Here is a 15,198-nt window from a genome sequence, read left to right on the forward strand (position 1 = left end):
CCTGTGTGTGTGTGTGTGTGTGTGTGTGTGTGTGTGTGTGTGTGTATGTAACTTAGTGAAAGAACCAGATAAATTTTTGCTTTTCCTCGCCACCCCCCCCCCCCCGAGACTTTGTAACTCGCTCTATAGATCAGGCTAGCCTTGACCTCAGAAATCTACCTGTCTCTTTCTCCCAAGTGCTGGGATTAAAGGCATGGACCACTACATCCAGCATCACAGAAAACTTTTGCATAAGGTTGTATATAGAAGAAAAGAGACTTGGGGCTGAGGATATAGCTCAGTAGTAGAACACTTGGCTAACATATGTGAGGCCTTGTGTTCAAACTCCAGTACCCTACCACAGAAAGAAAGAAAAGAAACAGATCAGACAAAGATCAGTAGAAGCCCAGGGGTGTGAATAATACACAGTAATCAGGCAACCTGGAGCTTGTTGTTCTGTCAAGGAGTGAGATGGAATGAACTAGAAGGGGAAGTCTGAGCTAAATTGTGAAGGGTTTCCATCCTTTGAGAAGCTGTGAGCATTCAGAATCCAGGAAAGGCCTTAGACACAGAGAAAGGTGGTGAGATGTGAGTTTTAAATCCATCTGGCACTCCTGAGTTCCATGCAGAACATTGAGGGCATCCAATAAATCCATCCTTCCAACAGGATTTGTCAGAACACTCCAGCCTATGTGCAAGTGCTGGACCAGACACTGGAGATCCAACAGGAAGCAAAACCAGACATCCTGTTCTTATGGCACTTGCAGCTTGGCAGGGAAGACAGACACTAATCAAGTAATTATACAAATAAATATGAAATTACAGTGGGGATGAGTGCTACAAAGGAGATGCACATGCTCCCAAGAAAGCACGTTCCTGAGCGTTTGATGGGCCAGGATGGTCAGGACAGCTCCTTTACTGAGCTGAGTGAGCTGTGAGGGAAAAGTGTGAACCTCACAGTACTAGGAAGGCTCCAATTAGATGGGCTTCCCTGACCCCTCTTGCCTCAGAACCCACATCCAATGCAGGCTCATCTACCATGGCAAACAGACACCGTAGACTTCAGCACTGTTTAGCTATCTTGTCACCAAACAACCCACAGCAAAGATTTGAAATTGAAAAGGAGAAAGTCAACTCCTTGACCCTTTAGATATTTGAGATAGAAATACTATTCCTTCAGGGTTAAATTAAACATCTTTCTCGGTGGGTTTCATGTTCCCTTCATGGTTCTGATCAATCTGTTAATTGTCAAGGTCCTGTTTCAGGTGACTAAAAGTCATTGATGTTGCCTTGTGAAAAGAACACTGGTGTCTTGGAGACATAAGACCTAATTTTATTAGGCCCCTGTGATAGTATTAATTGTCAACTGGACAGAATCTAGAATCATCTAGAAGACAGGCCTCTGGCTGTGCCAGCAGGGGACTATCTTGATTATGTTCATTAAGGCGGAAAGATGGCAGCTTTCCCTGGCTATGATCCTGGACTGTATAAATGGAGGAGCAGAATATGATGTGAACAGGGCTTCTAGCTCCTATTGCCTTGACTTCTCTGCCACAGCAAACTGTACCTTTGAGCAGTGATCTAGAATGGTGGACTAGATTCCTTGATAGTGATCTAGAACTGGATGGTGATCTAGAATGGTGGACAGGACCCCCTGGGTAGTGATCTATAACTGGATGGTGATCTAGGATGGTGGACTGGACCCCTGGGTAGTAGTCTAGAATGGTGGACTGAACCCTGGGACAGTGATCTAGAACAGTGGACCAAACTCTTGAAGAGTGGTCTAGAATGGTGGACTGAATCCCAGGACAGTGATCTAGAACAGTGGCCCAAACCCTTGAACAGTGATCTAGAATAAACTCTTTCTTACATTGCTTTTGTCAGAGTATTTTACAACAACAGCAAAATAACCTAAAACAGTATCTTCACAGTTGCCTGTCTTCTGCTGCGTCAGGCTTCAGCTGTCCATTTAGAGCAGTGGTTCTCAACCTGCATGTCATGACCCCTTTGAGGGTCAAATGATTCTTCCACAGGGATCATCTAACACCATTGGAAACCATGAATATTTACATTATGATTCATAAGAGTAGAAAGATTACAGTTATGAAGTAGCAACACAAATAATTTTATGGTTGGGTCATCACAACATTGAGGAACTGTATTAAAGGGTTGCAGTATTAGGAAGGTTAAGAACCACTTCTCTAGATGGGTAGAGATACTGACCCTTTTCTCACAGGGATTTATCTGAGATAATGACAGGAAACCCAATAAACTCAAAGAGTTAAACAAACACAAGGATCTAAACATTTGGAGAAATAATCCATAAGTGGAGCATTGTGTTTGTTCTGTGTCGCCAGAGAACAGAGTTAAATCAATAGACAGAAAGTTACACACATAGATTTCAGTTCAGCAAGTGGAAAGAAGTGTTTTAATGATCAGAAGTATCCATCCATAGAATGCCTTGAGAGGTGGTGGGGTCCAACATTGGAAATACTCAGTGTAAATGTGCTAGTAAAGTTAATATTTTTTGAGTGAGGGTGTAGATTAAATAACTTTGAATTTTTTTTAACTTTAGAATCCAACAAAGCTAAGTGGAAAGGCTGGGCGGGCACACGTGGCACTGAGTGGCATGAGCAGAAATATGGAGGACAAATGAGGGTGGCATGTGATGGTGACACAGGGAATCACCAAGATAAGAAGTCTGTGTTGGAGCAAATATTAGCCAAGGGCCTGCACCCTGTGCATACGATTTCATTTAAGCTTTGTAGGTGATTTCTAACCTTGTGCCCGGGAAGGTAGAAGTGTTGGCCACTGGAAAGCCTGGTACCCAGGACGGGGCTTTATGAAAGCACCTGGCACGTGTATGTGTTCCCTGACATGGTCCATGTGTGTGTCTTGCACACTGACAGGGATGCTGGGGGGCCAGAGTAGTGGCTAGCTCACTCCGCTGTCTGCTCTCTGGCATAAGCTTTGCTGATGTGGAAAGCTCACAGAACGTCCATTACCTAAAAGTGACTTGATTGTTCTTGATGACATGGTCTCCTTCCTCAAGTAGCCTGTGAGTCATTCATCTTTCTTTCTGCTCCTTCCTGTCTCCTTTTTGGTTCTATTTCTGACTCCCGTCACTGGAAATGAAATCAATGTTTGTCAATGTGATTTTTTAAAAATAAAAGATGGGGGTTGAGGCGTGCTTCTCCGGACGACTCTCCATTCAGCACCGAACGGTGAGAGCCGGCTACTTGTTCCCAACCTTGTTTTTCTTTACGGCACTATCGATATTAGCAGCTGCTGCTAGGAGCTTTTTTGAGCATCCTCCATGTCCTCTGTGCTCTGCCAGGCTCTAACATACATCGTTTCGAATCTTCACACAATCACTTGGTACCATTACCACCACTTTACAGAAGAGGAAATTACCTTTTGGATTTTCTTAATATTTTATTTTGTGTGTATGAATATGCAAAACATTCGTGCATTTGTGTGCACCATGTTTGTGTCTGGTGCCTGAGCAGGGCAGAAGAGGGCCTGTTACAGATGGCTGTGAACCAACCTGTAGGTACTGGGAACTGAACTTGGGTCCTCTAGAAGAGAAACAAGGGCTCTTAACCTGCTGAGCCATCTCTCTCTCCAGCCTAAGCAGATGAAGAAATTAAAGGTTAATTACTTATAGAAATGATTTAAAAGTTAAATAATAATGATGAATACTCATCTACTCAGTTGCCCATTATGGGCCAGACATTTTATTAAATTACCAAAGCCCTATTCCATATGTGAGGAACAAAGTCTCCAAGAAATTAAATAATCAATCTATCTACAATCACAGGGCTGATGAATGGCGGAGCCCGGAGTCAGACCAAGGCCTGTCATTCACTGTCTTTCCCATTGATGAGACTTTGTCTGGAGTCAGCCTGATAATTCTGAATGGAGAGGGAAGTAACACAGGCCATGAGACATTCACTGGAGCTGGACAGACCCGGGGAAGTGGGTTTGGGAAGTACAAAAACAATAGCTAGTGTTTAGTATGTACCAGGAACTATTCCCAGAACTTTTTTTCTTTTGAGACAGGGTACCATCCTGCTGGCTGTGCAGTGCTTGGGGCTTGAAGATTGAACTCAGGGCTTCCTCTATGCCAGGCAAACATTCTACCAACTAAACTACATCTATAACCTTTTTATGTGTAATCTTCATTTTTAAAAAATCCTATGAATTGGGTATTATCATTATTATTATTCCTGTTTTACAAAGGAAGAAGCTAAGGCCCCACCCAAAGTTTACTCAAGGAGAGGACTACAAAAGAGACAGGAGTTGTTGGAAGTCATCTAAGGGTTTGCCTCATGTTCATATGCTAAACTGGAGAGCAGAGATCTAACTCCAATGACCACACTTTTGGTGGTCGGGGATATGTCTCAGTTGATAGTGTTTGCCTAGCATGCAGGAAGCCCTGGGTTATACCAGGAACTGCATAAAACTGAGCATGATGGCTCATGCCTGAATCTCATCACTCAGGAAGCAGAGGCAGGAGGATCAAAAGTTCAGATACACTGCAGATTTGAGATTACTTTGGGCTACACGAGACACTGTCTCAAAACATCAAAACCCCCATGCTTTGAAAAAAGACTTATTGATTTTTCTTTTATGTACACAAGTATTTTGCATGTATGTATGTGCACCACATGTGGGCCACAGAAGCCAGAGAGGGGGTTGGATGCCCTGGCACCAGAGTTATGGGCCATCGTAAGCTGGGAACGGAACCAGGGTCCTCTGCAATAGCAGCAAGTACCCTGAACTGCCTAGCCATTCCCCAGCCCCAGCCCCATTCTTTGTTTGAGGAGAAGTTGAAACTCTGCTGTGTTTTTAGCCCTGTGCTAGGCATGGGAATACAGAGATGAAGCTGACTCCATGTCCAAGCTCATCTATGACTAAATAATAGGATTTCCAATTAGATGGGCATCAACCGAATCACAAGATTTTTCCATTAAAGAGTTAGGGCACAGGACTGGGCAGACACATGAGACTAAACACTTTTATAGACATAATTCAGGGGGAGCACAGGAACCCAGAGCTGGCTGGATCCCTGGATCAGGAAGGGTGGCTTTATTCTAATCCTGTAAGACAGGACTCAGGGACTGAACTTGAGACTACTGGGAGCCTGTGGCGTTGGCTCTAAGAACAGGAAGCAGAGGCAAGAGCATGGGAGAAGCAAACCAAATATTAAAACAGTGTTTATTCGGTATTCATACGCAGAGAGAGGGGAAGGGGGAAGGGGAGAGAGAGAGAGAGAGAGAGAGAGAGAGAGAGAGAGAGAGAGAGAGAGAGAACACATAGGCTTTGTGTAGATATGGTACACAGCAATTATTTCTCTCACTAGTTCCCAGGTTTCCAGTGCTAGGTGTATATGCACTCATTCATTCATGAGTTTGAGGAGAGTGTGCTTGCCAGACAGCTTAGGGAGAAGTGCTGTATATGGTCAGAAGAAAAATCTGGGGAGCACCTGGGATGAAGATGCCCAAAGACTTTGCTGAGAAGATGCACACACTAACCTCAGGCTCTGTTTTATTAACTCAGGTTGTACAAGTCTGGGCCAGAGCTGAGTGGCTAAGAGCATGGTGAAACAGTCCTGGTGGGAACAGCCATTATCCTTTTTCTTCTTCCTCTTCCTCCTTTCCTTCCTCTTCTTCCTCCTCCTCCACCTCCTCTTCCTCCACCACCTCTTCTTCCTCCTCCTCCACCTCCTTTCCCTCCTCCTCCTCTTCCCGCTCCTCCACCTCTTCTTCTTCCTCCTCTACTTCCTCCTCCACCTCTTCTTCTTCCTCCTCTACTTCCTCCTCCACCTCTTCTTCCTCTTTCTCCTCCACCTCTTCTTCCTCCTCTACTTCCTCCTCCTCCTCTACCTCTTCTTCCTCTCCACGCCCTCCTTCTTTTAAGACAGGACCTTGTGATGGAGTCAGGACTGGTCTTGAGCTCACTTAGTGTGTAGTCCAGGCTGGACTTGGACTCATAATCCTCCCGCTCAGCCTCCCGTATGTTGAGATTATAGGCATGCATGATCACACCTGGCTTGTTATCCTTCATTTTTCATATCTTTGCATCTGATTTGTCATCATATCTTGCAATTTTATTTTTTATATTTTTAATTTTAATTTTTTATGTGTATGGATGTTTTGCCTGCATGTCTGTTTGTGTGCCAAGTGCATGTCAGGCCAGAAGAGGGCATCGATTCCCTGGAACTGGAGTTACAGGTGTTTGGGAGCTGTCATGTGAGTGCTGGGAATTGAACTTGGATCCTCTAGGAGAGCCCCAGTGCTCTTAACTGCTGACCCAACTCTCTAGCCCCTTGTAATTTTATTTTAGAATATCTTTACCAGATCTTACCTGGACCACTATAAAAATCCTCTAACCAATCTTAGTGTCACACTATTGATCTAATTAGGTTAGTCTCCTGCCTCAAAACATTGACCCTCCGATAAAGCTTCTACTCTGTAATACAGTACACAAAGTTCCGTCTAGCTTCGCCACCTACGCATTCCCCACGTCCCACCAGTCTTTAAGTGCCTGGGTACTCTGGGCAGGAACCTCCTCCGTGGGTTGGTGAGCCGGCTCAGTGGTGAAAGCTGCTGTTATACAAGCCTGACTACCTCAGGTCCATCCCCAGAACCCACACTTGGAAGGAGACCACTGTTGGTCATTTTAACTAGGCAAAGATGTGTTACATTTGTTTATGGTGCAGATTATTACTTTAATTGTGTAAAGCTTGTGTTACTTTCGTTTCTGCTGCATCTGTTTAACAATGCAAGGATGTGCATTTAATTATGTAAAACCATGTTGCATCTGTTTCATCTGGCCTGCCTAAGGTACCTGATTGGTCTAATAAAGAGCTGGAACTAGGCAGAGAAAGGATAGGCGGGGCTAACAGAGACAATAAATAGAAGGAGAAATATAGGCTCAGAAAAAAGAAGAATGAGCCGGGCGTTGGTGGCGCACGCCTTTAATCCCAGCACTCGGGAGGCAGAGCCAGGCGGATCTCTGTGAGTTCGAGGCCAGCCTGGGCTACCAAGTGAGCTCCAGGAAAGGCGCAAAGCTACACAGAGAAACCCTGTCTCGAAAAACCAAAAAAAAAAAAAAAAAAAAAAAAAAAAAAAAAAAAAAAAAAAAAAAAAAAAAAGAATGAGAAGAACAAGAGAAGGAGGAGAGAAAGAGGGAGACGCTCAGGGCAAGAAGTCAGGCAGCCGCTAGCCAGACATCCAGAAGCAGTGAAAATAAGATATACTGAGGTAAGAAAGGTAATAAGCCCCAAGGCAAAAGGTGGATAAAGAGAAGCAGGTTAATTTAAGTTAAAAGAGCTAACCAGAAACATGCCTAAGTTAGGCTGAGCATTCAAAACTAGTAAGTCTCCATGATTTGGGAGCTGGTTTGTGGCTAAAAAGAAAAAGCCTGGTTCAGACAACTCAACAAAGTTATCCTGTGACCCCCACACATACCCTGTGGCATGCACATGCCCCTCCCCCTCATATACAGGCGAGATAGATAGATAGACAGACAGACAGACAGACAGATAGATAAAATAAAAAACCTCTTTCTGTTGCTCGTAATTCCTTCACTTCTCTGCTGGGGAAACCTCCCTAGCAAAGTCCCTGGTCCCCTCCTTATGCATGTCTTTAGATGAGGCTCCTGGGCCTGGTGCAGACTCCACCTGTGGGAATCTCATGCTGTTTACTATACATTTTTTCTTCGTCTCTTGAGTATCAGATAAGATTGTATTTTCTTCCGCTTTGAAAGCCATGTCTGGATATTCGATGTGCTTCACCTAATCAAACGGGGAAAACAGAAGCTCTGAGAACTCACACATGATTCCTGGGCCATCTTCCCTCGGGTAGCTGCTCTGTCAGTCTTGATCCTGAACACAGGAAGATGCAAAGCAGAGCACCCAGCCAACCCATGATGGGCAGGTGCCAACGAGGGAAAAAACCAACTGTGTTCAAGCTGCTAAGATTTAGGGATCCCTTGTTCCCAGCCAACCCAGAGTAAACAACCTCTGCTTTCTGACATGTCCTGTAACTTCAACACTGCTTCTCCCTCACCTGAATTCAGGTCACCTTTGCTCTGGACCACTTCTGTAGTTCTGATGACATACTGTCACCTATTGCTAATTACCAGTTCCGTGATAAGTCTTAGCCTCTCTATGAAGCTCTCCCAAGGCTTCTTGAGAGCAGGGATGGTATTTAGTCCTATGGGGCCTCGCTTTTCCTCATGGTCCATTGGCACGAATCCACAGGGACAAAGGGAGCAGAGGCAGTGTGCAGGGCTTTATACGGCTTGTGAATTCAACTGAAAATAGCCTTCTGGGAGTCTGCTTCAGTGTTACAGCTCAGCTTTATTTGAGAGTGAGGGGACTATATAGGATGGAGACAGCGGTTGGGGTATCACCTGATTTGCATTTGGCAGCATGGTCCTACCATACAGCAGAAGTACAATACCTAATTATCATATGGACAACAGGGCGGGGGGGGGGGCACTTGTAGGAAACTGTGTCAAAGGTCACACTTAAGATAAGTCAGGCATCCAGGCCTAGAGACACTATCCAAATAGGGTAAGGAAGGAGTCTGGCTGTGAAGAGAGTCCTCCGTACTACACCGAGCTCAGAGAACTGTCTGGATGTGGTGGACTGCAACCTTAAGCAGCAGAGCCTTCCAACATGCTCCGTTTTTATATCATACAAAGTATGGCCCGTGGTTATGGGAGTGTATTGTATTATGGTCTCGACTTGGATCCCAGGTCTCACTCTTGTTAGACAATCTCTCAAACCGGTTTTGTCATCTGTGGGACTAGAGTGCCCACACATATTCCACAAGGCTTTAGACTTCTGCCTACTTGGTGCAATAGTGACTCTGTAGAACTCCTATGGCCCTCAGTGTTGGTTTGTGTCCTGGTTACAGACGGCAGTCAGTAAATGGGTGTAGATAACGCGCTCTTTCGTTGGTTGAGGTGTTGTGGTATGTGCACTGGGTGTAGCGGTCCTGGACTCAAGGCTGACTTTTGCCGCCACTGTGTTGGCTTTGGGGAAGTCACTTACCCTCTCTCCATTTTTTTTTGAAGTCTAAATGTTATTGTTATTTTATTGCTATATTGCACTCACTGTGTGCACACATGTGTGCCTCAGTGGAAGTGTACAGGCCAGAGGAGAAGTTTTTGGTTCTTTCCTTGTATCATGTGGGTTCTTGGGATTGAACTCTGTCAGGCTTGGCAGCAGGCACCTTTACCTGCTAAGGCATCTCACCTGACCTGGAAATTCTTGTAGAAAATAAGGAGAAAGAAATTTTGGCCGGGCGGTGGTGGCACATGCCTTTAATCCCAGCACTCGGGAGGCAGAACCAGGTGGATCTCTGTGAGTTTGAGGCCAGCCTGGTCTACAGAGTGAGTTCCAGGAAAGGTGCAAAGCTACACAGGGAAACCCTGTCTCGAAAAACCAAACAAAACAAAAAAAGAAAGAAGAAAGAAAGAAAGAAAAGAAATTTTGTAATTTTGTTCAACTGTAAAGAAAAATGAAATTGTGATATCTGTAGAAAATGAATAAAACTGGAAAACATTATATTAAGAGAAGTAACCCAAAGCCAGGAAGATGAATAACGCATGTATTCTCTCATATGTGGATCCTACCTGCTAATTGTTAGGTATGTGCGTTGAAGTGGGGATGTGCTAGAAAGAGGCTCAGGAGAAGGGGAGAAAGAGGCTCTTGGGGTGAGGGAAAACACATGTGAAGTAAATAGAGGGAGTGGGGAATACAGGGCAGAGGGTGGAGTTAAATACAGGGAGGGGACAGAGAGATGGGGAAGGAGAGGAGGTGAGGATCAACCCAAACTGAGGATGGATGAGAAAGCCAGAAGGAAAACTGATAATGCATGAGCTATGAAAAAATCAAATCAAGCCTGCTCCGTGCTCATGTGCAGCCACCTTTACCACCGGCCTCTTCCTCCGCCTTGCGGGGGACGCAGGCAGCTTTTTTGCCAGAGTCCTCAAACTCGATCTCTTTCTCACGTGCTGCATCAGATCAGCATCCCCGGCATCGAATCGGGATCCCCGGCATCGAATCGGGATCCCCGGCATTGAATCAGGATCCCAGGCATCGAATCAGGATCCCAGGCATTGAAATCAGGATCCCAGGCATCGAATCAGCATCCCCGGCATCGAATCAGGATCCCAGGCATCGAATCAGGATCCCCGGCATTGAATCAGAATCCCCGGCATTGAATCAGGATCCCAGGCATCGAATCAGGATCCCAGGCATTGAATCAGGATCCCAGGCATCGAATCAGCATCCCCGGCATCGAATCAGGATCCCAGGCATTGAATCAGGATCCCCGGCATCGAATCAGCATCCCAGGCATCGAATCAGGATCCCAGGCATCGAATCAGGATCCCCGGCATCGAATCAGGATCCCCGGCATTGAATCAGGATCCCAGGCATCGAATCAGGATCCCAGGCATGCCCAACCCTGTCAGACGCGGCCACGGACACCAGCTCCTGCATCACCACCAAGGACCTGAAGCAGAAGCTGTGAAGGAGGCAGAGAATGGAAGAGAAGCAGCTGCCAGTGGGAAGGCTAATGAGGGAAACAGGGAACAGGAGGCTGACCATGAGGCAGAAGAAGAAGAGGAAGCTCAGGCTTCCACCGGCAAGAGGGTAGCTGAAGATGATGAGATCGATGATGTTGACACCAAGAAGCAGAAGACTGAGGAGATCGACTGGACAGCAAAAAGGAAAAGCTAAACTTCCGGCCACGTGACTATTCATTCACCCTCCACTTCCTGTCTCAGAATTTAAATGTGGTCACCTTGGAGTAGAGCAGCAGGCCCCGCCCACCCGCAGCAGGCAGTGCCACCCACAGATGACATGCTTTCTCCACCACCCCACCAAAACCGCATGGATTTGCAACAGGGGAGGAAAAAAGAACCCAGACTTCCAAGGCCCTGCTTTTTTTCCTTAAGATACTTTATAAGGAAAATTTGTTTGTCTTTTTCATTTACACTTTATATTTTTGTACATATTGTTAGCGGTCAGCCATTTTTAATGATAACGGGTAGCCAAAGCAGCCTTCAGAGTGTTCTCTGTCCTAATTCTGTCTTTACGTGTGGTGTGAGCGTGTTCATTATAACCTCAAAGGAGAAAAAAAAACTTGTTAAAAAAAAAAACCAACAACAAAACAATCTTATTCCAAGCATTCCAGTAACTGTGTATGCATTTGGTATATGCACCTAACTGTGCTATAAGTAGTTTGTTTGTATGAGATGGTCAAAGATAAAAGGCCAAAGATAAAGGGTTCTTTTTTCTTACTCTTTTTGTCTATGAAGTTGCTATTTATCTGTCTGTCTATCCACCTATCTATCTATCTATCTATCTATCTATCTACCTATCTATTGTTTTGGGCCTGTTTGATGTCTGTGTGAAACAATGTCCAATAATAAACTGGAACTTGATTTTGCTGAATTGTTCTAAAAAAATTAAATCAAGGAGCTGGAAAGATGGCCAATCAGTTAAGAGCACTGGCTGCTCTGTGAGAGGACCCCAGTTTGATTTCCAGCACCCACGTGGCAGCTCACAACTGTCTGTAACTCCAGTCCCAGAGGATCCAGCCTCCTCTTCTGGCCTCAGGCACCCTTTTCTGACCTCCATAGGTGCCAGGCATGCACATGGTGCATAGACCTACATACAGGCAAAACACCCGTATACATAAAATAAAATTTTAAATAGATAAGTCTATAGAAATTAAATTTAAAAAAATTAAAAAGAATTTAAATGTAAGTTTGCTACATGGTGAATAAAGCTGTTCCCAGAAACTACAAGTTTATCGGGGGAAAACCCTGTAACAGGGCCAGAGGATCCCCTCCCTATGAGCAGTTGGTCAGGAAGATCTCTGAGGTGCCTCGAAACCATACAAGGGTTTGCCACAGCCACTCTTTACTCAACAGAACTAGACCCCCTTGTTCACCTCATGCTTTGGTTCCAAGACTTAAACATCGAGCTTCCCTGAGATCTCTTACGGTGTCAGGCTGCTAGGCAAGAATTCCCATCAACTCTCATGCAGGTGTGAGCCTGTGCGCTGCACTACCAACCAGCTAGGAGAGAAGTTGTCACTGGTGACAAGTTGGTAATGGGGTAACCAATGGCTCTCTGGTCAGATGTGAGGCTCATCTTCTCAGGAGGGAGTCCACATTTGGTACTGCAAGCCTGGTCCAAAGCCTGCAGCCAGCAAGGTCATAGGCCCTATGTAGTTGGAGTTTTCTCCAGTCCTGTCCAGCCCCACGGACCCCACAACCGCTTATAAAATAACCCCTCAGAAGCTTATATTAATTAAACCGCTTGGCCATTTGCTCAGGCCTACCATTGACTAGCTCTTACACTTAACTCAGGCCATTTCTGTCAATCTATATGTCGCCACGTGTTCTGTGTTCTGTGGCTTTACCTGTTGCTCCCTGGACGGCAGGCTGATGTGCCCCCCCCTCCAGCTTCCACCTCCCAGCCTCTCTTCTCTGTTTGTCCCGCCTATCCTATACTTCCTGTCTGGCTACTGGCCAATCAGTGTTTTTATTTATCAATCAATCATAGCAACACATATTCACAGCATACAGGACATCCCACAGCAGCCCTAGCAGAGATGCCACTGCTGATTTTGCTAAATGGACAAGATATGTAAATGGACATCATATTGCTGCCTAAATATGTATGTCTATCCCCAGAGATCAGGGCTACCTACCATCAGCTTTGGTCAGAAAAGTTTCTTTTTGCAATGAGTAGTGGTAACTGTAAAGGCCCATAACTGGCCGAAGTGCTGAGAATGAGGAACTTCTGTATTGAGGAAAGAGGAGACTGAGGCAGAATGCTATCTTTGGAATATGACATTGTTGAGGCACCTTTGTTTTTAATTAATGTGTGAGTGTGTTCTCTCTCACTCATGCATTGCCCATGTGTGGAGGTCAGGGGACAACTTTCATGTGTCAATTCTTTCCTTCTACCTGCGGGTGCAGGAAATTGAACTTGGGTCATCCGCTTCAGTGACGGGCATCCCTACTCACTGAGCCACCTCACCAGCCCTGCTGTACTTGCGATCCACATCAGCTGAGATGAATAGTATAAGACTTACGCAAGACTGGGTCTGTCAACATCCTGTCAAAAGAGAGAAAAGGGCCCTTGAGCGTCCCCTATGGGCAGAAAATGGTATCTAAGTGTGTGTGTGGGGGGGGTAGGGGTCATGAGGCCTCACCCTTCCTTGATGGTTGCTGGGGGAAGGAGAAACATTTCTTTAGAAGTATAGCCAGTGATAAAGAGCCCATACTTGTAAAAACAGTTCCTCTGCCAGGACCCTATAAGTAACCCTGATGGAACTCACTGTTCATCAAAAATAAATAAGAAAGAAGAGAGACTAGTGGGAGGAGAAAGGAAGGCAGCAGAAGCTGGGGGCAGGAAAGGAAATGGGGTGCATATAACAAAAATGCATGTAAATATGGAAAGGCCATATTGAAGCCTATTATTATGTACAGTCACCACATGCTAATTAAAGTGAGGATATAGGGTTTTTAAATACATAATGGTTATCCACTTACATGTCTTCTGTGAATTATTCATGCCTCTTGCCCATTTCTCCTTTGGGCTGATAATTATTTTCTTAGTGTTCTTCTAGTCAAGACCACAAAGTAATAAACAGAAAGAATGCTCCTTAAATATGCCTTGGATTGTTAGTTAATGTCCTGGGGACTTTTCAGGATGCCAACAGACTTCCTCGGAGGCTGATTCTTTTCTTTTCTCACCCAGGACACAGCTGGGCAAGAGCGATACCGGACCATCACCACAGCCTACTACCGTGGGGCCATGGGCTTCATTCTGATGTATGACATCACCAATGAGGAGTCCTTCAATGCTGTCCAGGACTGGTACAAACCAAATTCATTCACTAATTCCTTCATCAAATTGTTCATGAAAACCTAGCCTGTGCTATGTGTTAAGGAGACCCAGGTAAATCAGTCTTGGCTCCTGATTTTAAGATGTTCTCACACGAGAGGGAAAAAAAAAAATCAAACCAGGAATGGACCATGGAACTGTCAGGTGACAGGTGTTTTCCTATTTTGCTCTTTGTTGTTGTAATGAAACACTGACTAAAAATAACTTGGGGAGGAGGGGGTTTATTTCCTTTTACAAATCCCAGGTCACAATATATCACTGAGGTAAGTCAGGGCAGAAACTGGAGACGGGAACCTGGTGGTAGGAACTGAAGCAGAGGCCGTGGAGGAACACTGCTCACTGGCTTCCTCCCACCCCTGTGGCTTGCTCAGCCTGCTTTCTTAAACAACGCAGGACCGCCTGCCCAGTTATAACACTGCCCACAGTGGGCTGGGCCCTCCCATATTGATCAGCCATTAATCACGAAAATGCCCCCATAGACTTGCCCACAGGCCAGTCGGAGGGAGGCAGTTCCTCAACCGAAGTTCCCTCTTCTCTGATGACCCTAGTTTGTGTCAAGTTGGTGAAAACTAACCAAGTTCAATACGGTAATGTCAAGGAGAGGCATATGGGTGATGGGAACCCAGAAGAGGGCTCTCTCTGATCCAGCCGCTGGAGTCAGGGAAGAAATCTTGGGCTTGAGGACCTGTATGCTAAGTTCTGAGAAATAAACAGTAATTAGTCTGAGGGACAAATGGATAAGAATTTCCAAAAAAAAAAAAAAAGACAGATATGCAAAGATGAGGAAGTAGGTGAGAGGTTAAGAAAAATGTAGGTCATGGGAGGTTTTGTGTTTTGGAGTAAAAACTTTGAATTTTACCCTACAGATGATGATATTGGAGTTGGAAATGAAGTAGTTCCAAGTTTTGTTTCAGGATGACCTCTCTGCCTACAGCGGCGAATGAGCCCATATAGCATCTCTCTATCACTGGGCTGGGCTGGGCTCAAGAGTATAGCCAGGTTCCAAAGGGTTCCGTTGGAAATCATCACAGCCCTCTCCAGATACAGCCTCTGAGCCACCAATACCTTTCTTATGCGGCATCCCTCACAGGGAAAAGTGAGACAGGAATCAGTGGAGGACGGGAGAAGGTGGGGTGTCTGTGTGGTTACCGTTCTTTGGAAACAGAGAAGCTGAGTGAACCATGTAGCGAGCAACAGCGTTGACCGGCACTAACTTCATCTCTTTTTGCACATAACTGCTCTATTAGTCTGTTTTCTGTTACTATAGCAAA

General features: G+C 45.3%; 1 protein-coding gene across 1 annotated transcript in view; it reads left to right on the forward strand.

The window, feature by feature from the left end:
- The window catches only part of Rab3b (RAB3B, member RAS oncogene family), a 76,459-nt gene that overhangs the window by 46,190 nt on the left and 15,071 nt on the right, over positions 1-15,198 (forward strand). Inside the window, exon 3 of the mRNA XM_028888777.2 lies at positions 13,781-13,899. Coding sequence (XP_028744610.1) covers positions 13,781-13,899 — 119 coding nt within the window. The remainder of the gene's footprint in view (positions 1-13,780; positions 13,900-15,198) is intronic.

The sequence above is a fragment of the Peromyscus leucopus genome, chromosome 2 (assembly GCF_004664715.2).
Source record: "Peromyscus leucopus breed LL Stock chromosome 2, UCI_PerLeu_2.1, whole genome shotgun sequence".
Classification (NCBI taxonomy): Eukaryota; Metazoa; Chordata; class Mammalia; order Rodentia; family Cricetidae; genus Peromyscus; species Peromyscus leucopus.